At 37.1% G+C, this 26476-nt stretch overlaps 1 protein-coding gene across 7 annotated transcripts in view; it reads left to right on the top strand.

Moving 5' to 3' along the window:
* Positions 1-26476, top strand: part of WDPCP (WD repeat containing planar cell polarity effector) — a 304438-nt gene that overhangs the window by 108021 nt on the left and 169941 nt on the right. For all 7 annotated transcript variants that reach the window (XM_005212781.5, XM_059891308.1, XM_059891305.1 and 4 more), the window contains 3 exons: positions 374-418; positions 1987-2057; positions 2338-2397. In XM_005212781.5, the coding sequence (XP_005212838.1) occupies positions 374-418; positions 1987-2057; positions 2338-2397 (176 nt within the window). The remainder of the gene's footprint in view (positions 1-373; positions 419-1986; positions 2058-2337; positions 2398-26476) is intronic.

The following is a 26476-nucleotide window of genomic DNA, read 5'->3' as shown; positions in this document are numbered from 1 at the left end:
TTCCTGTTCGGTCTCTGTGGGCATCCCCTGTGCTTAGCTTGGTAGTTAATAGGCTGACTTCATGGTTCTGATGACAGACTGAAGTAGCTTCTGTTCTGGGCTCAGTTGCAGTTCCCTTCCCTATCTGATGAGATTGCAACCTCAGGATATTGGCCCACCCGTTGTGTTGTGTAAGCCTTTTCGCTTCAAATTTAGGAAATCTTCCATGAAATGAAAACATCCAAATTATGGCATTTTCCAACTGCCTTTTAAAAAGTTTTGCGTAATTTATTAATCTCAATAATGTGCATATGCACATATAAAATTAAGTATAATAAAAATAATTTCCACTTTTTAATCTTTTTTTCTAACCTCTCATCTGCTGCAAAATCAGCAACAGATCATGGTAACTTAGAAGAAAAGCAGAGGCTGGCAGAATGTAAGTTTACTTTATATTTTTTTGGAATTATTATAAAACTGGAATTTTAATATCCCTGAAGATTGTGTCTTAAAACATATTTTAAGCTGTCTGTACAAATAGGAAATGTTATCCCTTCCATATTTCTTATAAATTTCTATTGTTTAGGTGCATAAACATATGAGTAAGAATTATACTATTAGACATTTCTGATTTAGACCATTGAAATCTCTCTCAACTTTTGGTGAGATATGTGCTTATGTAAACAGCATAAGCTTATGATATATGCTTATGCATAAGATATATGCTTATGTATTTATTAATGAACTGCATTTATCTTATTTAATATACTTAAACTAAGTGTACCATGGTTCTGTTAACATTTTATGATCCATATTATACCTAAATTATTATTTTGTTTTAACCATTGTAAGAAAATAAGATTTGTAATTATCAGTATTGACATTTTATTCTCTCTAGTCTTTACTAATTTCAAATATATAAACATGTTATATATGTAATATGGCTACAGTATAATATGGCTAAAATATGACTGTTTTATTTAGAATATAAGCGGGCCTAAATATTGTACTTGTTCTCACTTTAAATGGTCAAGCTAACATTTAGTTTTTAAAAATACTGTATTAGTACCTGTGGCAGAGATTTGGAACTTTTTACATATGCTCTGCACATTGTAAATTATGTTTATAGAAGTCATTAATTTGCTTAAATGAAACAGCATTCTCCTATAAAAATTTTGATGTCTGTATATATTTTATACTACATATATATGCACATAAAGCACATGTGCACACATTTAAAATTGTTTAGGAAAATTCAGAGATGAATTCATTTTTGTGATGAAATAGGTGTCATATCACTAATGAATTTATTATTTTTTAATTCTTTTAAATAGAACGTTTTAGTTTGTTTTAGGCTATCATTGAGATTCTACTAAATAACATTAACTTTTAAAACAAAGCAAAGGCTTATCATTATTGAATTGTGGTGTAGCTTTTAGAAAGAGTTATTTTATATAGAAAAGAGTCTATATAAAATAAGTTAGTGTCTAACTTATTAAAATTTAGATTTCCCTCAATTTTATCCTTAATGTGTGATGCTTAATTTTAAATTCATTTTCTGTGTATTATTTTTAATATTTTATTTCTTTCCTCACTATATTCATTTACTCGTAGGAGTTTTCAGATCTGATAGATTATTTGAAGAGTTTAGAATTTCTTTTGTATTGAGTTTTAAATTATTTAAATGAAAATAAATTTGCTTCTGTGGTAAAGAGTGGGTCATTAACTGTTAAGTACTAGGCTCACAAGCTTCAGAAACCTTCCCAGAGATTCTCTGAGCATTGTTAGTTGTCGTCATAAAATTATGATCATGGAGATTTTTTTGTGGTAAAAATCCTGTTTCTATGACAGAGCCTTTCAAAAGACTGTCATTTGATGATGGAAATGAAGGCTACTTCCTTTCAATTAAGGAGGTGTTTTATTTTAATCTTCCTAAGGCACACTGCTCAGCAGAGTTTCCTTTTTAAATCGTGTTCAGCCAACTGTAGTACATGTTTTGTTTTCCAGCACGAGATTTTCCATGGACGCTCAAAAACAGACGCCCAGAAAAACTTCGAGACTCACTCAAGGAGTTGGAGGTATCTTTCCAAAAGTTTCAAAAATGGCAACAAACAAATCTGTTTTAAAACATCTTTCAACAGCTTTAATTTTCATAAAGGATCAACTCTCCTGGTGATGATAGTGTTGCTTTTGTCCAGTGAGGAGTTCCAAAACAGTTGCATCTTTGTGTGGCATGCTGAGAGATAGAGATATATATATATATATATTTTTTTTTTTTGCTTGCGAATCAGAAGCACTTTAACTGATAACGACAATGTGTATAGCCAACTGCAGTCTCCCTTTTTCTGTTTTCTTCAGGAGCTGATGCAAAACAGTCAGTGTGTGCTGAGCAAATGGAAGAACAAATATGTCTGTCAGGTAAAAAGGCTTGACATGCTTTCGCAGTGTTTAACCAGTGGAGCTGAAAGCTATGCAGTAATTGGTATTCTTGTGTTATGATAGGTAATGGACATAAACTTTTCAGGAGCAGGTATTTCATACTTTGAATTCTAGTCATTCTAGAACTAACATTTGATTGACTCAGGCTGCCTCATTAATGAGTATAGTTGTACTGACACTATAAGCATGAATAACCATCTTTTCAGATGGTATTTTTTGTCACAGATTTAGTCATATTTTTGAATGAAGGTGACACCGTGGGACAAAAAGTTTTTTGACCACTTTTGTAAGCATTTGTGCACAGCATGCTTATGGAAATTGACAAGCAGACTAGCATTAGACCTAACGTAAGACATTTGCTGTTACTTTTCGAATCCTCTAAGCTGCACTGTTTAATATGATAGCCAGTAGTCACCTGTGGCTATTTAAATGTAAATTTAAACTAGTTAAAATTAAAAATTCAGTTCCTCAGTTGCACTACCCACATTTGAAGTGCTCAGTCACCACGTATTATCATGTAGATGGTATAACTACAGAGCATTTCCACCATGTAATGTTCTTTGGGATAGCACTATTAGAGCCTGGACAAGGTGAGGTACATGTGGAATGGGTCTAGATTCAGGACCTAATAATCACTTGTCCATTGATCACAAAATAATGGACAAATGTCTCAGCTGTGTCAATAGGCTTAAAAAATACTATCTGCTGGAAAAATGTTACTTGCTTATGATAAAAAGTCATTAGTCATATTCTACGCATACATGTAGTTGAAGTTACATCAGTACTACTCATAATTATAGCTATTTTATGCAATTCAATATCCTGTATCAACTCAAATTCTTACTTGTTTACAATGTGATTTATATATTTTAGGTCTGACTACTCTTGTTTGAAGTTTAGACCTGTGGCTCTATCCATAAATCTACAACATTGAATTTGTAGTAATTACAAACTTACCTTAATCTACTATTTAAGTGAGTATAGACTCTTATTTTAGTGGACTCTAATGTTTCCTCATTTTTTGTTTAAACTAGTCTCCTTTTACTCACAAAAGTGACTTTAGTTACCTCCTCAACCATCACAATTACTACTTTCCAGAGACTGTTTACAAAGCTGAATTAATATTTTAGAACCATAATACTTCTTAAAATAAACTTAGGATATGGTTGAAAAGGATGAAATTATTTAAAAACTCATAATTTGTTTTCATAAAAGTTTTAATCAAACTTTAAAACTTGAATACAAAATATGTACCAGAAAGTTGTAAACTTAGTACAACTCAAATTGTACTTCTCAATGTCGTTACTCACTTTAAAAGCTGGTTCAAAATTCTTTGACTGGAGGGCAAGCCTACCACCCATAGCAAGAGGTGTGTCTCATGGCCTCCACCCTTACCATTGCACAGTTAAGTTGGAACTTGTCAGGCATCTTAAAATATGCAGTGGAGCATCCTAGTAGGCAATACATTTTAAATAGACGGTAATGTATTTTAATTTAATAAGCAGGTTTTTGTGTACATTTGTATGGGAGAATATGAAGAGGGATATCCCTCACCGTTGAACTAATTCAACTCAGAAAATGAATTTGCATGATAGAATATATATAAAATTACTATCGTAATTTACAGCAACCTGATAATACTGATTTCTTAGGCCGCTGTACCAATGAGTCTGCTTTTAACACTTCCAATGGAACTTATCTTTATGTTCTGTCATATTTTGTAATTTCTTTCTATGATTGATACAATATTCTTTAAATAAACCTTTTAATATCAGCACATCTTTGGTGTGATATATTTCAACAAGATAACTTGACCTTTACTCTGCCCACAAGTCCAGGTTAGTCTCCACATCGTTAGGGCCTATTTTTTTTAATTTATTTATTTATTTTAATTGGAGGATAATTACTTTACAATATCGTGATGGTTTTTGTCATACATCAGTAGAATCGGCCATAGGTATATATGTGTCCCCTCCATCCTAAACCCCCTCCCACCCACCTCCGCATCCTATCCCTTCAGATTGTCACAGAGCACCAGCTTTGGGTGCCCTGCCTCATCCATTAAACTCACACTGGTTATCTGTTTTACATATAGTAATGTATATGTTTCAAATCATACCACCCTCTCCTTCTAGGGCCTTTGAAGGACCTCCTAACATTATCCACCCACTTCCTCAGTTTCTAGACAAGACTATTAGCTAGGTCTTCTGAAAATATGTTTGTCTTATTCTTAAAGATCTCTAGTAGGACAGTAAATTAAAAATTTGATGCTCAAGCTAAATTTTCAGAAGGATCCCCTTAACCTTTTGTTAGTTGGAAAATAAGCAAACCATCTCTACAGACTCTCGAGGGGGTCCCCTTTTTTGTGCATTATCCAGTGTGGTGACTCTAAAGATAACATGAGCTTTAATTTTTATGAATAATTTCTCCATGTATTTAACCCTAAAATGGCAGCAGTTGAGCACAACATAATATTCTCTAAAAGAAGTGGGGAAAAGTTCCTCAGTGTCGTGGTGCTAAACATAGCTGAACACCCTTCAGTTTCTGATTGCGGCCACTCCTTAAATCTGCCTGTGGCCACTCCTTAACAATGTAAAGCTTCTAGCCCCACCTGCCCCTTTTCCCCAGGAAAGGGACAACTTTAGGCTGTATAGGGTTTCTCATGGTTATCTTCTTTTCAAGGGATCCTTATTTCTTCAAAAGGTTCAATTGTTCAGGATTTAGCAAGGCATCTACAACAACATAAAGAATTTCAGAAGATGCAATCTGAGCCTGGATTTTCCCCTCTGATGAATGTTTTTTTTTTTTTTTTTTTAATAGGTTATCATTATTATCAAAGCTAAGTTCATGTTGTTGATTCAGTGACACATAAATTGTACCATTTAAAAACTAATTCCTTCTACTTGTAAATTCAGAACAGTTTATAAATCTAGACTTATACATACGTTCTTTATGAAATTGTCTTTTGAAGTGGGTTTTTCAGACTGTACCTAATCCTAGTTTGAAATGAGTAAAAAGTGAGACATAATTTAGAGTTGTAGTTTTACTAGCTATCACATATATTTCTCATTGTTTTTATGGTCTCCTAAAATTATTTTGAGAAAATGCTTAATAATTTCCTGCTTTGAATTTCTTAATCCATTTTCCAAACTATTCTTAGGGAATAATAGTTTCAGCATTAAAATACTATTGTACACTGCTGAGGTGAAATTTTTAATTCCTTAAATTGTTCTTTAAGTCACATTCATGTTTTCAGATTACTACATAAGTTGTTAAAAGCAATATAATCATTAAGATAGATTTAGCTTCATGTATATTGATTTTAGATTAAATTGTTTAAATCATATATATACATTTAACTATAAAAGTATGATATAGTCATCTTTACCCTGATTTCTTTCTGTATTTATTTGACATTTCCAGATACAATTTTAAAATTCCAAGAAAAGATAGTTTTCTTTTTAAATTCTTATAGTGAATTACTTGACAGGCTATGTAAAAGTAGAAATTATTTTCCAAGCCTATCACAGATGAACTGTGGCCTTATGGAGCTCATTTAATCATGACTTCCTTAGTTGTAGAATGTATAGTATCATTACCTGATCTTTCATTTCAACAACTTGTATGAAAACCAGTTTTGGTTTTGTCATAATACAATAATTGACAAAGCATGGGTTTAAGTTACAATTATTAGTAATAGCATTTTATTTATTAAAAAACCCATCACACAGTATTTACTGACAGGCACTTTAGTGCCACCATTGTGGGAGGCAATAAAAATGTGTATAAAGTGTGAGCTGAGTTCTCAGCATAATCTAGTCAAGGAAAAGAGATACATAAAATCACTAGGATGTTAGTGAGTGTTGAGTTGTGTGATACTAAGTTAAAAAGATAGTAAGAATTTACATGTTGATGTTTGGTAGAAATCAACACAATACTGTAAAGCAATTATCCTTCAATGAAAAATAAATACTTTTTTTAAAAAGTAAGAATTAGAGAAAAGAGATTAACCTGACAGTTGGGATGTAGGCTAAAACATGAAAACCAGAGGTGGTTTGTACAAAGGGCAAATGAAATATATTTTATTTTCTGAAATTTTATTTTCTGAAATTTCTGATAATTATTTTCTGAAAACAACAAACTAGAGGGTTTTTGGACTTGAAGATGCTAAGCACAGAGTAGAAGTAAGATGCTCAGGCTGAAAATAACAGAGATTAAGTTAAGAGTCTGTATCTGGAATGGTGAGATCTTCCCCAGCTCCTTCCCTCCTCCAACACTGAGGCCTATATCTCACTGTAACTTAGAGGATCCTTCTCTAACAAAGTAGATTATTACTCCCAGTTCAGTTCAGTTGCTCAGTCATGTCCAACTCCTTGCGACCCCATGGCATGCAAGCCAGCATGCCAGGCTTCCCTGTCCATCACCAACTCCCGGAGCTTTCTCAAACTCATGTCCATTGAGTCGGTGATGCCATCCAACCATCTCATCTTCTGTCATCCCCTTCTCCTCCTGCCTTCAATCTTTCCCAGCATCAGGGTGTTTTCCAAGGAGTCAGTTCTTTGCATCAGGCGGCCAAAGTATTGGAGTTTCAGCTTCAACATCAGTCCTTTCCATTGAATACTGAGGACTGATTTCCTTTAGGATAGACTGGTTGGATCTCCTTGCAGTCCAAGGGATTCTCAAGAGTCTCCTCCAACACCACAATTCAAAAGCATCAATTCTTCGGCACTCAGCTTTCTTTATAGTCCAACTCTCACATCCATACATGACTACTGGAAAAACCATAACTTTGACTGGATGGACCTTTGTGGGCATGGTACTGTCTCTGCTTTTTAATATGCTGTCTAGGTTGGTCATAACCTTGCTTCAAAGGAGCTAGTGTCTTTTAATTTCATGGCTGCAGTCACAATCTGCAGTCATTTTGGAGCCCCCCAAAATAAAAGTCTGTCACTGTTTCCATTGTTTCCCCATCTATTTGCCATGAAGTAATGGGACCAGATGCCATGATCTTAGTTTTCTGAATGTTGAGTTTTAAGCCAACTCTTTCTCTCTCCTCTTTCACCCTCATTAAGAGGCTTTTAGTTCCTCTTTACTTTGTCATTTGAGTGGAATCATCTGTATATCTGAGGTTGTTGATGTTTCTCCTGGCAATCTTGATTCCAGTTTGTGATTCATCCAGCCCGGCCTTTCGCTTGATGTACTCCAAATATAAGTTAAATAAACAGGGTGACAGTGTACAGCCTTTTTGTACTTCTTTCCCAATTTTGAATCAGTCGGTTGTTCCATTATGGTTCTATAGACAGAACTAAATTCAGGGAAAAGTTAATTCCCACAGAGAAATAAGAGAAGTTCTTGAATTTTTGAAACAAGAATTGGTTGCTATTTGAAAGATGAATACTCAAGGAAAAGGAAAGGAGCTGTTGCAAATGAAAAATATAACAGCATAGATAGAAAAACTAATAGAAGAACTGAAAGATAAAATTATTAGTAAAATATCCCTATAATGCAGAACAGAGTGGCAAAAGAACATAGTAGTGAACAGTCTCTCTCTCTCTTTCTCTAAGTCGCTTCAGTCGTGTCTGACTCTGTGCGACCCCATAGACGGCAGCCCACCAGGCTCCGCCATCCCTGGGATTTTCCAGGCAAGAACACTGGAGTGGGTTGCCATTGCCTTCTCCAATGAATGAAAGTGAAAAGTGAAAGTGAAATTGCTCAGTCTTGCCTGACTCTTAGCGACCCCATGGACTGCAGCCTACCAGGCTCCTCCATCCATGGGATTTTCCAGGCAAGAGTACTGGAGTGGGGTGCCATTGCCTTCTCTGAGTGAACAGTAGGCAATATAAAATAGAAAAATTAGAGTAGCAGGTCAGAAGGTCCAATATCCTACTCATGATAGAAAATAGAAGGGAAGAAACAAACAAAAAAAGTGATAGAAGAAAATTTCCCAGAACTGGAGGATGTTTGTTTCCAGTTTGAAAGGACCCAGTGGTTGAAAAAGATTAATATCAAGGTATATTTTGTGAATTTTAGAAAACCAAAATTAAAGAGAAGATCCAAAAAGTTTTCACAGTAAAAAGAGTAAAACAAAGTACATACAAAAGAATGGGAATCAGACATGACTTCTCAGTAGCAACACAAAGAGTCAGAAGACTGTGGAATCAAAACTCTGAAGTGAAGTGATCTTTAGCCTAGAATTCTATTTCTAGAATTCCAAATTGGCATTCGAGCAAGGACATTTTCAGGCTAGTTAGTGCTCAAAAAATCTTGCCTACCTGCCATGCATTTTTTTCTCAGGAAGTTATTGGAAGATATGCTTCTCTAAAGCAACAGAATGAACCAAGAAACAAGATTCTTAGGATCCAGGAAATAGAGAAACTTACACAGGAGAGAAGTGAAGAGAAATCTTGGGATGACGGTGCCTTAGGCCTAGAGAGCAGCTGGTCCAAATTAGGGCAGGATACAGAAGGTTCTCATAGCGATGTTGGAGGGAGGGAAGAAAAGGAACTGATAGATCTGATATCTGATGTGATCTAGGAGAATTAATAATAGTAACATTTAATAAGAGATAAATATATAGGATAATATTACTGATAAAAATCAGTAAGTAATGATTAATGCAAGAAATAACATATGTGAAAGACATTGCTAGCTGCTTGTCCAGTATCCATTTGTCTTATGAACCGACCCTATTGTTCAGAGTGGCAAAATGACCAACTTAAAGTACTTAGCTTCCCTGTTGCTTCTCAAACGAGAGGTGGCCCTAGAAAGGCACTTTTGGCCACAGAAAGCAGATGTCGCTGGTAGGATTTACAAGAAAGCTTTCTTTTTTAAAAGTAACACTTCTGTGCAGTGTTTTAAAATCAGAATTAATGCTCCCCCTAAAGACTTATAATGAGCAAAATATCAGAATTTTAAAGAAAGATTGCACGTTTTACCGACTTTTTCTGTTGCCTGGGACTTCCAGTCTCCACAGAAGCCTGCCATTCACTGCCTCCTATGAGGGCAGAGTAGGACATTCAAATTAGAGGTATCATTTTCCACAGACCACTGCCCCATCCAAAAATATGTCTTCAACAGGCTGAGACATTTGAAATTCCTCTGCTGCTCATTTTCGGTGTGAGAAGTTCTCACGTGTGCTATGGAACATACTCAGAAGTTAGTCTTTAAGATGTTAACAATAAAATGTCCACCCACTGACCCACTAACAGCTTACAGAAAAGCAAAATATTGTACAAATATTGCATTCTTTAAGTGTATTTTTACATATAAAATACATGTACTTACTATACGTATGTATTATCCTAGACTCAACAGGGATGTGCCTTTTCAACTTGTGCTCTTCGAGTCTGGATCTGAAATATGCCTGAAGGGGCCTGCTTTTGACCATTCTTTGATTCAAGGCATATATATATTTAGTGCCTAAAGTATGCCAGATAGAATTCTCATTGCTGGCGATACCAGTGAATAATGAAACATATGAAAATGACCATTATTCCTATTCCCCTATAGCTTAAGTTGTAATAGGGCAGACAATCAAGAAAAGATAGACAAGTAACATCTTGAGTATATAATTCAGTCACTCAGTCGTGTCTGACTCTTTGTGACCCCATGAACCGCAGCACGCCAGGCCTCCCTGTCCATCACCAACTCCTGGAGTTCACTCAGATTCACGTCCATTGAGTCAGTGATGCCATTCAGCCATCTCATCCTCTGTCGTCCCCTTCTCCTCCTGCCCTCAATCTTTCGAAGCATCGGGGTCTTTTCAAATGAGTCAGCTCTTCGCATCAGGTGGCCAAAGTATTAGAGTTTCAGCTTCAACATCAGTCCTTCCAATGAACACCCAGGACTGATCTCCTTTAGGATGGACTGGTTGGATCTCCTCACAGTCCAGGGGACTCTCAAGAGTCTTCTCCAATACCACAGTTCAAAAGCATCAATTCTTTGGCGCTCAGCTTTCTTCACAGTCCAACTCTCACATCCATACATCACCACTGGAAAAACCATAGCCTTGACTAGACGGACCTTTGTTGACAAAGTAATTGTCTCTGTTTTTTAATATGCTGTCTAGGTTGGTCATAACTTTCCTTCCCAGGAGTAAGCGTCTTTTAATTTCATGGCTGCAGTCACCATCTGCAGTGATTTTGGAGCCCAGAAAAATAAAGTCTGACACTGTTTCCACTGTTTCCCCATCTATTTGCCATGAAATGATGGGACGGGATGCCATGATCTTAGTTTTCTGAATGTTGAGCTTTAAGCTACCTTTTTCACTCTCCTCTTTCACTTTCACCAAGAGGCTCTTTAGTTCTTCTTCACTTTCTGCCATAAGGGTGGTGTCATCTGCATATCTGAGGTTATTGATATTTCTCCCTGCAATCTTGATTCCAGCTTGAGCTTCATCCAGCCCAGTGTTTCTCATGATGTACTCTGCATAGAAGTTAAATAAGCAGGGTGACAATATGCAGCCTTGACGTCCTCCTTTTCCTATTTGGAACCAGTCTGTTGTTTCATGTCCAGTTCTAACTATTGCTTCCTGACCTGCATACAGGTTTCTCAAGAGGCAGGTCAGGTGGTCTGGTATTCCCATCTCTTGAAGAATTTTCCACAGTTTATTGTGATCCACATAGTCAAAGGCTTTGGCATAGTCAAGAAAGCAGAAATAGATGTTTTTCTGGAACTCTCTTGCTTTTGCGATGATCCAGTGGATGTTGGCAATTTGATCTCTGGTTCCTCTGCCTTTTCTAAAATCAGCTTGAACACCTGGAATTTCACGGTTCATGTATTGCTGAAGCCTGGCTTGGAGAATTTTAAGTATATAAGAAAGTAATAAAAACTGTTAGAGAAAAAGATAGCAAGAAAAATAGGAAGTATGTGTGGGAGATGGTAGGGCAGGATGGGCCTGATATCTGGTGACCAAGAAAGATACCATGTGATTAAAACAAAGGAGCAAGCCACAGAAGGTATTTGGAGAAGAGGATTCCAGAGGCGCTGAGATGGGAATATATGTGGCATGTTTTGAAGAACAGCAGAGTCAATGTGACTGGAGTGGGATGAGCAAGGAGAAGAGTAGTAGGAATTGAGATTGGAGAGGAAATGAGACTGTAGCTACATAGGGCTTTCCAGGCCTTTGAAAGAACGTGGCTTTTACTCTTAAGTTTGATAAGAAAGTCTTGAGGGGTTTTGAGCACAGAAGGGACTCGATCTGATATACTTTTTAACTGGGTAACTGGCACTTTTGATGGGAACAAATTGAAGGAAGCAAAGGACAAATCAGGGCCATCAATTATAAGGCTGTTGCCATAGTCCAGGTGAGACATAACCGTGGTTTTGACTGGATGGAGCAGTTAAGTGGTGAGAAGTGGCCAGATTCTGCTGATGGTCAAATGTGGAGAATAAAAATTCCTGAGCAATTAGAAGAAGGGACATTCACTGAGTTGGTGAAGATTGAGAAGAGGCATTATTGAGGGGAATATCAAGAGTTCAGTTTTGGACATCAGTGTTTGAAATGCCTATTAGATATTCAAGTAGAGAAGACAATTGGGTAAATGAATCTGTAGTTTAGAGAAAAGCTTGGGCTGGCGATAGAAATCTGGGAGACAGCAGTGCAGTTGGTATTAAAGCCAGGAATTCAGTGAAGAATGCCAGGGAATGAATGTAGACAGAACTAGAGGAGGCGGAACTGCTGAGTTCTGGGGTCCTCCGGCTTTGGGGATTGGAGAGAGAGAGAGAGAGAAAAGGAGAGATGGAGAAAGGAGACTAATAAAGAGTAGCCAAAGAGGTGGAGCACCTGAAGGGAATGTTGTGTCCTGGAAATGAGATTTCTGGAAGAAAGCTTTTGAGGTATGTAACATACCAGTAACAGGTTGGCTGAGATGACCATTAGAAGGAGCAGGGAGGTCATTGGTGACCTAGATAAGAGCAGGTTCAGTAGATGGTATGGGTGGAAGCCTGACTGGAATGTATTTAAGGAAAATGGGAGGATAGAAATTAGGGGTTTATAACATTAGAAAAGATAAATTTATAAAGGAAATTGGAGAAATAGGATAGTACTTGTGAGAGAGTTGGGGTTAAAAGAGGTTTTTGTTACTCTTTTAGATGTAAGAAAGAACTTCTCTTTCTGTTGGTAAGCTAATAGGAGTAGGAAAATTGGTTCTGAAAAGGAAAAATTAATCGCTGGAGTAATGTTGACCAAGAGCCACTTAATAAAGGGAGAGGGGATGAAAAGTAGGTGCCTGGTACCTGTAGATGTCATGGAGCTGTCTTTTTACCCATGGATAGCCTAACGCCATCTTTCTTGTTCCGTGAGGAAAAGAAAACTTCTGTTTGGTTAAGTAATGACTTTTTAGAAGATTTCTGTTACTTTTTTTTTTTTGAGGTTTCTGAATGCAACTCTAAGTGACATACATATTTGGAAGTACAATGCTAGAATCAGGAGAAATGACCAAGAGTTGGTTGGTTATTTTTGAGCATGGGTTGAGAGGCTGTGATGGAATAAAGACAGTTAACAGCTGCTTTAATTCCAAGTATTCTTTGACATTTTAACAATTTATGTGTGTTATTTTTTCAATTGAAATAGTTTTTAAACATGCCCAGTGTGCTTTTGTGAAGCAGATGTCAGGATAGTACTAGAACTGCAAGTGATTGATGGGGAGATGGGAAGGAATTAGGCGGGAGATCCTTTCGATGGTGATGCTGGTCTGAACCCTAAGGAAGGAGAAGAAGGGACTGGATTATAAAGAGGTTCAGACTGCAGCATGTTGCTCAGAAAGCTTCAGCCACAGGAGAGTTCCTTAACCAAACCTGCTCATTAGAGGAGTCCCCTGTTGGACTAGTACCACAACATGCTCGGTCATTGGCTAGTAGCCACCTGGGAAACATTTGGACTTTGTCAGTCAGCTGTGCTCCCAGCCTTCGTTCATCCTTAAGGAGCTCTGAGTGATGCACGACCATGGCCATCAAGAGTGTATACCTATATTTTTGTATAAACACAATACTGTACCTGAGTAATCTTAATATCATGCCCTAATAATTACTTTCTTAGGCAAAAGAAAAATTATTCCTTTCCACAATAAATGGAAAATTTACAGTGTATCTTGACTGACTGAATCCAAAGTTTAATGACCTATGATAATTTACATTTACATTAACTATTTACTCTTAAATAGTAATATATGAGCTCAGTTTTGTAACCTGATTATGACAGAAAGAAAATTTTGATCTTCTTAACAATTTATCTTTGTATTATCAATCAATATTTCCTTCCTATTCTTTTCATAAATGGTCTTTTTCTTCTCTTTTATTAATTGTTTTCATTTAAAAACATTTCTTTTAAAGAAAGTCATAATTCCCTGCCTCCGCCTTTGGCATTTGAGTATATTAATGTTTTTGGAAGCGCCAAGTTATTTTGCCACAAAGGAAAAGCCAGTTCAGGACTATGAATTTCCTTCATATATCCAGTTATGGGCTTCCCTGGTGGCTCAGATGGTAAAGAATCTGCCTGCAGTGCAAGAGATCTGGGTTTGATCCCTGGATCTAGAAGATCCCCTGGAGAAGGGGAAGTACTTTTGCCTGGAGAATCACACGGACATAGGAACCTGGCAGGCTACCGTCCATGGGGTCACAGTTGGACACGACTAAGCAGCTAACACTTGCACTTACGTCCATTTATAGTTAAATATGTGTAAATCTAAATGAGTTCAAAATCTGAATAATAATTCTGAATAATCTAATGCCTCTCTTGTATAAGGAGAGTGACATTTTATATCAATAGGTAGCTAATGAGAAGACTTTTAATGCATTATATTTGAGTACGTGTACTGAGTTTTTATACAGAAACTTAAAATATGACTTCAGATTTAGAACTTTGTATTAGATGCACAATTTGGAATGTACGAATTAGAAATATACATATAAAGTAAGTATTTAACATTGGGTGTGAGAGCCCATCAACTTTACATTCATGATATTTGAGAATATTATGTTATATATATGCCAAAATAACTGATAGAGAAAACACATCAAGTGCTTTTGCCAAATTGTGATTTATACCTGTTGTTTTTCAAAATAAAGTTAAAAAAATTAAACTACTAGATAGTATTTATACAATATACTTAAGTGACTATGAAATTAAAAGCAGCTGTAACTATACTTCTCATAAAATAGTGTTGTATATAAGACCACAGCAACTGTTCACAATGGAGTACCTATCATTTGGTATTCTCCTTGGTCTAAGTAGAATCCTAGGTTAAATTGTGAGATCCCGGTTACCACTGTGTGCCAAACACATGTAATCTCTCAGTATCTGTATCCCTCCTTCTGCCATAATAGGAGAACAATCCCTGGTCCTGTCTGAAGCCAAGCATTCCACCTAGACCCACAGTTCTCAGTATGTACACTGAGGCACCCTGGGGATTATAGTGAATTCACAGGAATCCTGCAGGATATTTTAAAATTTCAAGAAAAACACAAGACTTCTATTGGATACTGCACACATAAGTAGCTCCAGGTAGAGCAGATTTTAAACGTTAGAACACAATACATTCCTTTTGAGGGTGTCATATATGTATGAAGCTGGCTTTTTAGAGCTTGCTGTGAATTTAACTCAGATAACCATTATATCTACTACTGTGGGCAGGAATCCAAAGAAGAAATAGAGTAGCCATCATAGTCAACAAAAGAGTGCAAAATGCAGTACTTGGATGCAGTCTCAAAAATGACAGAATGATCTCTGTTTGTTTCCAAAGCAAACCATTCAATATCATGGTAATCCAAGTCTATGCCCCGACCAGTAACACTAAAGAAGCTGAAGTTGAACGGTTCTATGAAGACCTACAAGACATTTTAGAACTAACACCCAAAAAAGATGTCCTTTTCATTATAGGGGACTGGAATGCAAAGTAGCAAGTGAAAAAACACCTGAAGTGACAGGCAGATTTGGCCTTGGAATACAGAATGAAGCGGGCAAAGATTAATAGAGTTTTGCCAAGAGAACGCACCGGTCATAGCAAACACCCTCTTCCAACAGCACAAGAGAAGACTCTACACATGGACATCACCAGATGGTCAATACTGAAATCAGATTGATTATATTCTTTGCAGCCAAAGCTGGAGAAGCTCTATACAGTCAGCAAAAACAAGATGAGGAGCTGACTGTGGCTCAGATCATGAACTCCTTGTTGCCAAATTCAGACTTAAATTGAAGAAAGTGGGGAAAACCACTAGATCATTCAGGTATGACCTAAATCAAATCCCTTATGATTATACAGTGGAAGTGAGAAATAGATTTAAGGGACTAGCTCTGATAGACAGAGTGCCTGATGAACTATGGACAGAGGTTCAAGTTATTGTACAGGAGACAGGGATCAAGACTATCCCCAAGAAAAAGAAATGCAAAAAAGCAAAGTGGCTGTCTTGAGGAGGCCTTATGAATAGCTGTGAAAAGAGGAGAAGCCAAAGCAAAGGAGAAAGGGAAAGATATAACCATTTGAATGCAGAGTTCCAAAGAATAGCAAGGAGAGATAAAAAAGCCTTCCTCAGTGATCAATGCAAAGAAATAGAGGAAAACAGTAGAATGGGAAAGACTAGAGATCTTTTCAAGAAAATTAGAGATACCAAGGGAATATTTCATGCAAAGATTGGCTCAATAAAGGATAGAAATGGTAGGGACCTAACAGAAACAGAAGATATTAGGAAGAGGTGGCAGAAATACACAGAAGAACTATACAAAAAAGATCTTCATGACCCAGATAATCATGATGGTGTGAACACTCACCTAGAGCCAGACATCCTGGAATGTGAGGTCAAGTGGGCTTTAGGAAGTGTCACTATGAACAAAGCTAGTGGAGGTGATGGAATTCCAGTTGAGCTATTTCAGATCCTAAAAGGTGATGCTGTGAAAGTGCTCCACTCAATATGCCATCAAATTTGGAAAACTCAGCAGTGGCCACAGGACTGGAAAAGGTCAGTTTGCATTCCAATCCCAAAGAAAGGCAATGCCAAAGAATGCTCAAACTACCACACAATTGCACTCATCTCACACGCTAGTAAAGTAATGCTCAACATTCTCCAAGTCAGGGTTCAGCAATATGTGAACCGTGAACTTCCTGATGTTCAAGCTGGTTTTAGAAAAGGCAGAGGAACCAGAGATCAAATTACCATCATCCGATGGATCATCGAAAAAGCAAGAGAGTTTCAGAAAAACATCTATTTCTGCTTTATTGGCTATGCCAGAGCCTTTGTGTGGATCACAACAAACTGAAAAATTCTGAAAGAGATGGGAATACCAGAACACCTGACCTGCCTTTTGAGAAACCTGTATGCAAGTCAGGAAGCAAGTTAGAACTGGACATGGAAAAACAGACTGGTTCTAAATAGGAAAAGGAGTACGTCAAGGCTGTATATTGTCACCCTGCTTATTTAATTTATACGCAGAGTACATCATGAGAAACGCTGGGCTGGAGGAAGCTCAAGCTGGAATCAAGATTGCCGGGAGAAATATCAATAACCTCAGATATGCAGATGATACCACCCTTATGGCAGAAAGTGCAGAAGAATTAAAGAGCCTCTTGATGAAAGCGAAAGAGGAGAGTTGAAAAGTTAGTTTAAAGCTCAACATTCAGAAAACTAAAATCATGGCCTCCAGTGCCATCACTTCATGGCAAATAGATGGGGAAACAGTGGCTGACTTTATTCTGGGGGGCTCCAAAATCACTGCAGATGGTGATTGCAGCCATGTAATTAAAAGACACTTACTCCTTGGAAGGAAGTTATTCCCAACCTAGATATCATATTAAGAAGCAGAGGCATTACTTTGTCAACAAAGGTCTGTCTAGTCAAGGCTATGGTTTTTCCAGTAGTCATGTATGGATGTGAGAGTTGAACTATAAAGAAAGCTGAGCGCAGAAGAATTGATGCTTTTGAACTGTGGTTTTGGAGAAGATTCTTGAGAGTCCCTTGGACTACAAGGAGATTCAGCCAGTCCACCATGAAGGAAATCAGTCCTGGGTGTTCATTGAATGGACTGATGTTGAAGCCGAATCTCTAATATTTTGGCCACCTGATGTGAAGAGCTAACTCATTTGAAAAGGCCCTGATGTTGGGAGAGATTGGAGGCAGGAGGAGAAGGGGATGACAGAGGATGAGATGGCCAGATGGCATTACCGACTCAATGGATATGAGTTTGGGTAAACTCTGGGAGTTGGTGATAGACAGGGAGCCCTGGTATGCTGCCATTCATGGGGTTGCAAAGAGTCGGACACAACTGAGTGACTGAACTAAACTGTGATAAAAAGCAAGTACCACACAACAATTAGCATGGAACACAAGATTAAGTGTATCCAATCTGATTCCAGAGTTTGAGAATTTATGTGGTGCCCAAATTCTAATAGTGCACACCTCCTAGGGATTAAGTAAAGGTATTTTTCTTTGATTCTTTGTGTGTTACGTTTTCAAATGACTACCAAGTTGTTGGGACATAAATTCTTATTTAGTTGTTTAAATTCTGGTATTTCTTTTGGACCAAGGGCACCATAAAAATTTCTGAAGCCTCTTCAATGAATGGTGCTGGGAAAACTGGACAGCTACATGTAAAAGAATGAAATTAGAAAACTTTAACACCATACACAAAGATAAACTTAAAGTGGATTAAAGACCTCAATTTAAGACCAGAAACCATAAAACTCTTAGAGGAAAACATAGGCAGAACACTCAATGACATAAAGCAAGATCCCTATGACCCACCCCCTAGATTAACGGAAATAAAAACAGAAGCAAACAAGTGGGACCTGATTAAACTTAAAAGCTTTCGCACAGCAAAGGAAACTATAAGCAAGGTGAAAAGACAATCCTCAGATTGGGAGAAAATAATAGCAAATGAAACAACTGACAAAGGATAAATTTCCAAAATATACAAGCAGCTCATGCAACTCAATGCCAGAAAAACAACCAAATCAAAAAGTGTGGAAAAGACCTAAATAGACATTTCTCCAAAGACATACAGATGGCTAACAAGCACATGAAAAGATGCTCAACATCACTCATTATTAGAGAAATGCAAATCAAAACCACAATGAGATTTCACCTCACACTGGTCAGAATGGCCCTCATCAAAAAGTCTACAAACAATATATGCTGGAGAGGGTGTGGAGAAAAGGGAACACTCTTGCACTGCTGGTGGGAATGTAAATTGATACAGCCACTATGAAAGATGGTATGGAGATTCCTTAAAAAACTAGAAATGAAACCACCAGTATGACCCAGTAGTCCTACTCCTAGGCAAATACCCTGAGAAAACAAAAATTGGAAAAGACACATGTATCTCATTGTTCATTACAGCACTATTTACAATAGCTAGAACATGAAAGCAACCTAGACTTGTCCATCGACAGATGAATGGATAAAGAAGTTGTGGTATATACACACTGGAATATTACTCAACCATAAAAAGGAACACATTTGAGTCAGTTCTGATGAGGTGGATGAACCTAGTACCTATTATACAGAGTGAAGTAAGTCAGATAAATACCGTATTCTAACACATATATGGAGTATAGAAAAATGGTACTGAAGAATTTATTTACAGGGCAGCAGTGGAGAAACAGACTTAGAGAATAGACTTATGGACATGGGGAGAGGGGAGGAGAGGGTGAGATGTATGGAAAGAGTAACATGGAAAGTTACACTGCCACATGTAAAATAGATAGCCAACAGGAATTTGCTGTATGGCTCAGGAAACTCAAACAGGGGCTCTGTATCAACCTAGAGGGGTGGGATTGGGAGGGAGGTTCAAAAGGGAGGGGATATATGTATACCTATGTCTGATTCATGTTGAGGTTTGACAGAAAGCAACAAAATTCTGTATAGCAATTATCCTTCAATAAAAAACAAATTTTAAAAAAGCCAAAATTAAAAAAAAAATTCAGAGACAGAAAGGATGCCATGATTTGGAAAAGTTTAGAATCCTCTGGCGTAGATTTTGATCCCATCCCCTCTGGCCTTCTCAAAATCCCACATGATTTTATTCCTTCTCTTAGGTACAGCATGCTGGCGGAAAGCACAAGCTGTTCCACTTTTCTCGGTATCATGTCTTGGCTTTATCAGCTACTTTGGGGAAGTTACTTCACCTGTCTGTGCCAGAGTTCATGTAACTATAAAATGGAGATAAAAATATCTAACTCATATGTTTATTATAAGAATTAAGTTAATATATATATAATGCTTAGAAAGAGTTTTTGGCACAGATACCTGCTTTTTTAGATATAATTAAATTTATCCTTTCTGTCAAATGGACCTTTCCAATAAACTTTAAATTTTTAAATTAAACAATTTTTATTGTAACAAAAAAATCCAAAAATTACATTTTAACACATTTTTAACTGTACAGTTTGGTGGCATTTAGTATATTCACATTGTTGTGAAATATCTTCAGAACTTTTTCATTTTGCAAAACTGAAACTCTATACACTTAAACAGCAGCTCCCCTACCTCTGTCCCCAGCCGCTGGCAGCCACCATTGTACTCTCTGCTTCTGTGAGCTTGACTTCTTTAGCTACCTCATGTAAATGGAGCCATGCAGTATCTGCCCTTCTGTGACTAGCCTGCTTTACTCAGCATAGTGTCCTCACAGTTCGTCCATGTTGTAGCATGTGACAGGATTGTGTTCCTTTTTAAATCTCAGTAGTATTCCACTGGATGGATGGCCCACATTTTGCTTATCTGTTCATCCATTGATGAACGTGTGTGTTGCTTCCTTCTCTTGGCTATTGTGATACTGTGGTGAGCATGGATGTACAGATGCTTCTTGGAGACAGTGCTTTATTTTAGCTATATACCCACGAATGGGATTGCTGATTAGATGGTCGTTCTATTTTGAATTTTTTGAGGAACCTCTATACTGTTTTCCACAGGTCACCATATTACAGTGCCTTCAGCAGTGCACAAGGGTCCTAGTTTCTCCATAGCTTCACCAACATTTTATTTATTTATTTTTTCTGATAGTTGCTATTCTGTAGGTATGAGATGATATCTCATTTCTATGATATTCATCATAGAAAATGCATTTTAATATGCATTTTTCTAAAGACTAGTGATGTTGAACATCTTTTCATATGCTTGTTGGCCATTTGTGTATCATCTTTGGAGGAATGTCTAGTCAAGTCCTTAGCCCATTTGTTACTTGAGTTAATTTTTTGTTGAGTTTTAAGAGTTTTAAAAGTATATTTTGGATATTAACTCCTTGTCAGATATATGATTTGCAAATATGCTCTCCCACTCTGTAGGTTGCCTTTTCACTCTTACTTGTGTACTCTGATGAACAAAAGTTTTAAACTTTTGTCTGTTTTTGCTTTTAGAGTCATATCTAAGAAATCATTTTCAAATCCAATGTCATGAAGCTTTTCCCTTATGGTTTCTTCAAGAAGTTTTATCGTTTTGGGTGTGAGTCTAGGTCTTTAATCCACTTTGAGTTAATTTTTGTGTATGCTGTAAGATAAGGGTCCATTTGCACTCTTGTGAATGTGGATATCCGGTTTTCCCAGCACCATTTGTTGAAGAGACTGTTCTTTCCTCATTGCGTGGTCTCAGCACTCTTGTTGAAGACCCTTTGACCATACTCGGGAGAGTGTGTTTCTAGGCCTGTACTCTGTTCCGTGGTCTCTAGCTCTGTCTTTTGACAATGCCACACTGTTTTGATTATTGTGTCTTTGTGCTGTGTCTTGAAATCAGGAAGTATGAGAACTTTGTTCTTCTTTTTCAAAATTGATTTGACCATATGGAATCTGTTGAGATTCCTGATCAACTTAAACTCTTTTCTATTAAAGCAAAACAAAACAAAACAAAACATTCATCTCAGATACCACCATGTCTTATCCCTTTTCTTCAGAATCAAGTTTCTCAAAAGAATTTCTGTTTAAAGTCTCCATTTCTCTATTGCTCACTCAGCATTTAACCAACTTCAGCCATACTTTTTTCCTGATTACACTGAAAACCTTTTACACTGAGGTTACAAAAAACCCTCTGTTATCACTAAATCCAATTTAGTGACTTTTTTTTTTTAAGGCATAATCTTAAATACACAAGGGGATTCAATACTACCTGCCACACCAGTTTTCCTGAAATACTTTTTTGTATTAATTCTCCATGCGCTTTTCTAATATTCTTCCTACCTCTCCAGCATTCTTCTCTGTGTTCTTTTCAGGCCTGTGCTTCTTTCTCCTGCCCTTGAATGTCCTCTCCTCTTTACTCTGAACTCCTGGCATATCCAACTTATATTTATAGCTTCAGTGCCTCTTCTCTCTAGAGCTCAGGCCTTGCCCCTGTGCTCCACAGTCATTAATCCAGTTACCTACTTGATATCTCTCCTTTGGTGCCTCAAAGATGTTTCCAACACAGTATCTCTAAAATGAAATTCAGAGCCCTCTTCCTGTTCCTCTTCTACCACTTCAATCTCAGTAAACAGCCTGTCTTCCATTTATTTATAGAAACCTGGAAGCCACCTGTTTGTCCTTGAAATTAACTTCTTCTTTACCCATCTCTCCTTCCTCCCCTTGCCACATATTCAACTAATCTCTGATTCTAGTGGGTTTTATCTCCTAAGTCACTCTCCTCCACAAGAGGGTCTCTATCCTTTCCCTCATAACTCTACCCACCTCTCTCCCTCTCCCTCTTGACTACTTCGGCATGTCTTCATCTTCACTGTTCTACCTGCTCCCACCAGTCTGTCCTCCACCCTGTAGCCAAAATGATTTTTTAAAAGCAAATCTGTTACTTCCCAGCTTCAAACCCTTCTGTAACTCTGGAGAATAGATAGAAACTGGAAACTGGTGAACTAGGGCAGGGTAGGGGAGAAGAGGTAGGAGGGACACAAAGGTGGGAAATTGTATACCTCTGTATAATTTGTTGTCATTTTCTTTTGGAACTACAAGGATGTGTTACCTCTTCCAAAAATTAAATCAGTAAATTCAGTTTAAAAAATTATAGCATGACACTGTTCTTAAAGGCTAAACTGAACTGGTCCCAACCTACCTATCTTTTTAATTGCATCTATTACCAAATTCTTTTCTATTTCAGTGCCACAGCCGTACCAGGCTTCTGTCCGTTGCTTATGCTCTGTAGGCTTTCTATTGCTTTGAGGCCCTTGCACAAACTGTTCTTAGCTCTCCCTTGAATGCCCTTTGCTCCTCCTTTCATGGAGGTAACACATTCTTATCCTTAGGTCTCTGACACTGAGTTACCACGTTCTCAGGAAGCCTTCCCTGATGAGCTCTATTCCCTATTATGTGCTGTTATACCACAGACTCCCTGATAGTCACTGCACTTTTACACTTACTGTGTGACCATCTAATTACTATCTGCCTCATCAATTTGAATGCAAGTTCCATTGTAGTAACAATTTAACAATACTAATCCTAAAAAAATCTTGCTATCCTTAAAGCTACCATAATATCCTATTGTACATTAAGTGTGAGTGTGTGTGTGTATGTGTGTGTTTAAATTTACTTACTAAGTACTATTATCAGTCCCAAGAAGAGACTGTCATATATAATGTTTCCAAGCTTACTTTGGAATATCTTCAAAGATCACTATTTTGTGGAGGAAGCTTTGGGAAATACTCTTTTACACTTATACTGTATTAGTATATACTGTGGGGAAGGAGAAGTGGAAGGTGTCAAGGGCATCTGTTGAGTGTTGTCCTGGCAAAAAGAGGGTGGACAAGGAGTTATATTAAAAATGGTAGATCTGAGAGAAATTGAAGGAGTATTGGCACAATTTACCTGTGAATTTGAAATCTGCTGGGTAAAGGTGAAAATTAAAAATAGTATTCTCAAACCAAAGGAATTTTACAAGAATTTAGTGGTGATCTTTATTCCCACTTTTAAGGGTTTAATTTTAAAATAATAAGACGAGATTCCTTAACATTGTTAAATGGCATGCAATACAAGCAGATAAAGATTCAGAGGACTACCCTCACCATGGTAAGCACAGTCAACAGTTGTTTATGTCCTTCCTCCATCATTTACAAACGCTCATATATATAAGTAGTACATAAATATATTTTATTTATTATATATATTATTTTCTGTAAATATTTTTCTGTAACTTCACAGAACAACATATAACATACCTATTAATGATCTACATCTCCCCTTCTTATTTTTAGTAGGTGCAGAGTAATCCATAGTTTGAATATACCATACTTTCCAATTGTTACTTATAATCTTTTTAGTGAATAAAGAAATTAGACATGGGTGAGCAATCTAATAAGACTATAATAAAAAAGTGTTTTATTTTTTAATAAATGAAAATGCAGAGGAGAGGGTCTTAGTTCAGTTTCCTACTTGATCCTTTTAGCTGTTGCTGCTGCTGCTGCTGCTGCTAAGTCGCTTCAGTCGTGTCCGACTCTGTGCAACCCCATAGACGGCAGCCCACCAGGCTCCCTTGTCCCTGGGATTCTCCAGGCAAGAACACTGGAGTGGGTTGCCATTTCCTTCTCTAATGCATGAAAGTGAAAAGTGAAAGTGAAGTCGCTCAGTCGTGTCCGACTCTTAGCGACCCCATGGACTGCAGCCTACCAGGCTTCTCAGAAACACATTTTATGACATAAAAACATAAAACTCTAAACTATTTGTGACCAGAATACTTGAAGATCTGCTTCTTTGTTTTTGAAACGTTTTTTAGAAAAATAACAACATATTAAAAAGTTAAAAAATTACTCACAATTCAGATTTAAAAACAACTTTTTTGTCTAGAAGTTAAAGTTTATGCCTTCAACTCCCAATTTCACCTCTTCGGGGGACTTACTGAGACATTTTGGTCAAATTCTTTCTTGCGTTTTCTTGTGTTTACACAATTTCTATATGCATTTGTATGCATGTGTATGCATATACCACACCTATTTTTTTCTAATAAAATGGAATGGTGCTATTCATGTAGGTCTGCAACTTTTAAAAAATTTCACCCTACTTCACTATATCACAGGCTAGGGCAAAAAATTTCTGATTAATTAAACCTGTCTATCTTTTATGTTATCTCCATTTATTTTCTTGTAGTAACAACATTCACAATAACCAAACTAAAAAGAGACTGATGTATCAACTGGCATGGTAATTTATTTACTTACAATATGAAATATATCTGGCATCATAGACTCTGCTCATTTGCTTGGGGCATTCCCACCTGATGGATGAATTACTCAAGAGACTAAATTATAAATAAGGCTGATTGGTGAGCCGAGGTGTTCTTACAGGGTATTTCTATCAGGCTATGGCTAGAGCTCTGACTTGCCCTTGGGCTTTTTCTTTCCTGACAGCTCGCATTAGTCATCAGAGTCATAGCCCTGAATGGGGTTACAGATATTTGGTAAGGTTTCCTCCAGGCTCTGATCTGAACTATGCACTGCCCACTATTTCATTTAAGATCTCTGACCTGGTCCTCATTCATTACCTTTTCTTTCTGTGAGAAAAGTGTTGATTAGACTTTGAGGATCTCCCAAATCATCTGTTGGAAGACAAGGAAAACACCTTTGCCTCCATAGAAATTCATTTACAAGCACTTTGTTCAGGTGAGCGTCCATGGATGTGGCTAACACATAGAGGTGTGACAACCACAGTGTCTCCAGATCAAAATGTCCCCTCGGGATCAAATGTCCCCTTGGGATCAAAATTACCTCCACTCGAGAACCACTAGTTTAGAGGAAAGCGGGTTTAGACTGAAGAAGGAGCTAAAGAGAAGAAAACCAGGTAGGTACTACATGGAAATCACCTGACTGAAAGTAAAAGAATATTAGTTCCTAAGCAGTGGGGGAAAGAACACAGGATTTGTCCTATGTGTTGATCTTTATTTCTCCACAAATGATGAGACCTTTGATTAGGTGGCTCAGATGGTAAAGAATCTGCTTGCAGTGCAGGAGACCCAGGTTTGATCTATGGTAGGGAAGATCCCCTGGAGGAGGAAATGGATACCAACTCCAGTATTCTTGCTTGGAGAATTCCATGGATAGAGGAGCCTGGTGGGCTATAGTCCATGGGCTGCAAAGAACTGGACATGACTGAGTGATTAACACTTTCACTTTGGTTAGTTGCTTTACCCTCCTAATTGTGAATTAGTATGAGGATTAATGTTGTTATTACTGTTTTTTAATTTACATATTTACAATGTACCAGAGTTGTACTGACATTTTATATGAATTAGAGAGTGTGTATTAAAGTCCTCTGTAAACTGTAAAATTTTGTACAAAAGTAATGTGCTGTCCTACTCACTTCTTACCACTGCTTTTATCCTTGAGATCTTTAAAACTATGGGCAAATACAAGATTTACCTTTGAACCATGTTCTTTTGTGAATTTCATAAAATATTATAAATATTTTCTCACTTTTATTGTATGTAATTATTTTATGTATGTGTGTATATGTATATATGTAAGAGTTGGATTTAAAATTATGTTAGGGATTAAAGTGTAGCATCACTCATTTTATGAGAATAAGTGACAAAAATGAGATTTTGTAATTTGCAATAGATTTAGCAGGCAAATTTCCAGGAATGTATCTGTTCCCTATATTGCATAACATCACACAAATCTTTGGGAAGCCCCATTGTTAGCACCTCTCTATCCAGAAGAATACATGTTTCTTGTCCTTTTGTTTCTTGTGCTTTAGTCAGTTCCCTATAGTGAGTCAATTAAAATTTTTTTCTTATCCTTGTCTTAACTGCATTCACTTATGTCTCTCTACTTTAATGGATTAGTCAGGCATGATTTCTCTCTACGCAATAAATGTTTGCTGAATGAAGGAATAAATTACAGAAAACATGTTATCTCTCTTCCAGCAGGTTATCTGTTAAAATGATCAGTGACTCTACCCTTCATTATAGATTTCCTTAATGTAAAATGGTTTGCCTGTCTATAGTTCTGAATTTCTCCAGAAGTTATCCCATGGATTGGATAGGGGGTCAAGGTTGAGGGAGGTGTCAGGTACCATCCTGATACAAACTCACTGGGCCTCCTGAGGAGTGGTTTATAATACTTTAATAAGTATTTGCTTCAACCCTAGAATTTACTCCAATGGTCATA

The sequence above is a fragment of the Bos taurus genome, chromosome 11, assembly GCF_002263795.3.
Source record: "Bos taurus isolate L1 Dominette 01449 registration number 42190680 breed Hereford chromosome 11, ARS-UCD2.0, whole genome shotgun sequence".
Taxonomy (NCBI): domain Eukaryota; kingdom Metazoa; phylum Chordata; class Mammalia; order Artiodactyla; family Bovidae; genus Bos; species Bos taurus.
Note: the sequence above shows the minus strand (reverse complement) of the source record. Positions and strands in the feature narration are given on the sequence as shown.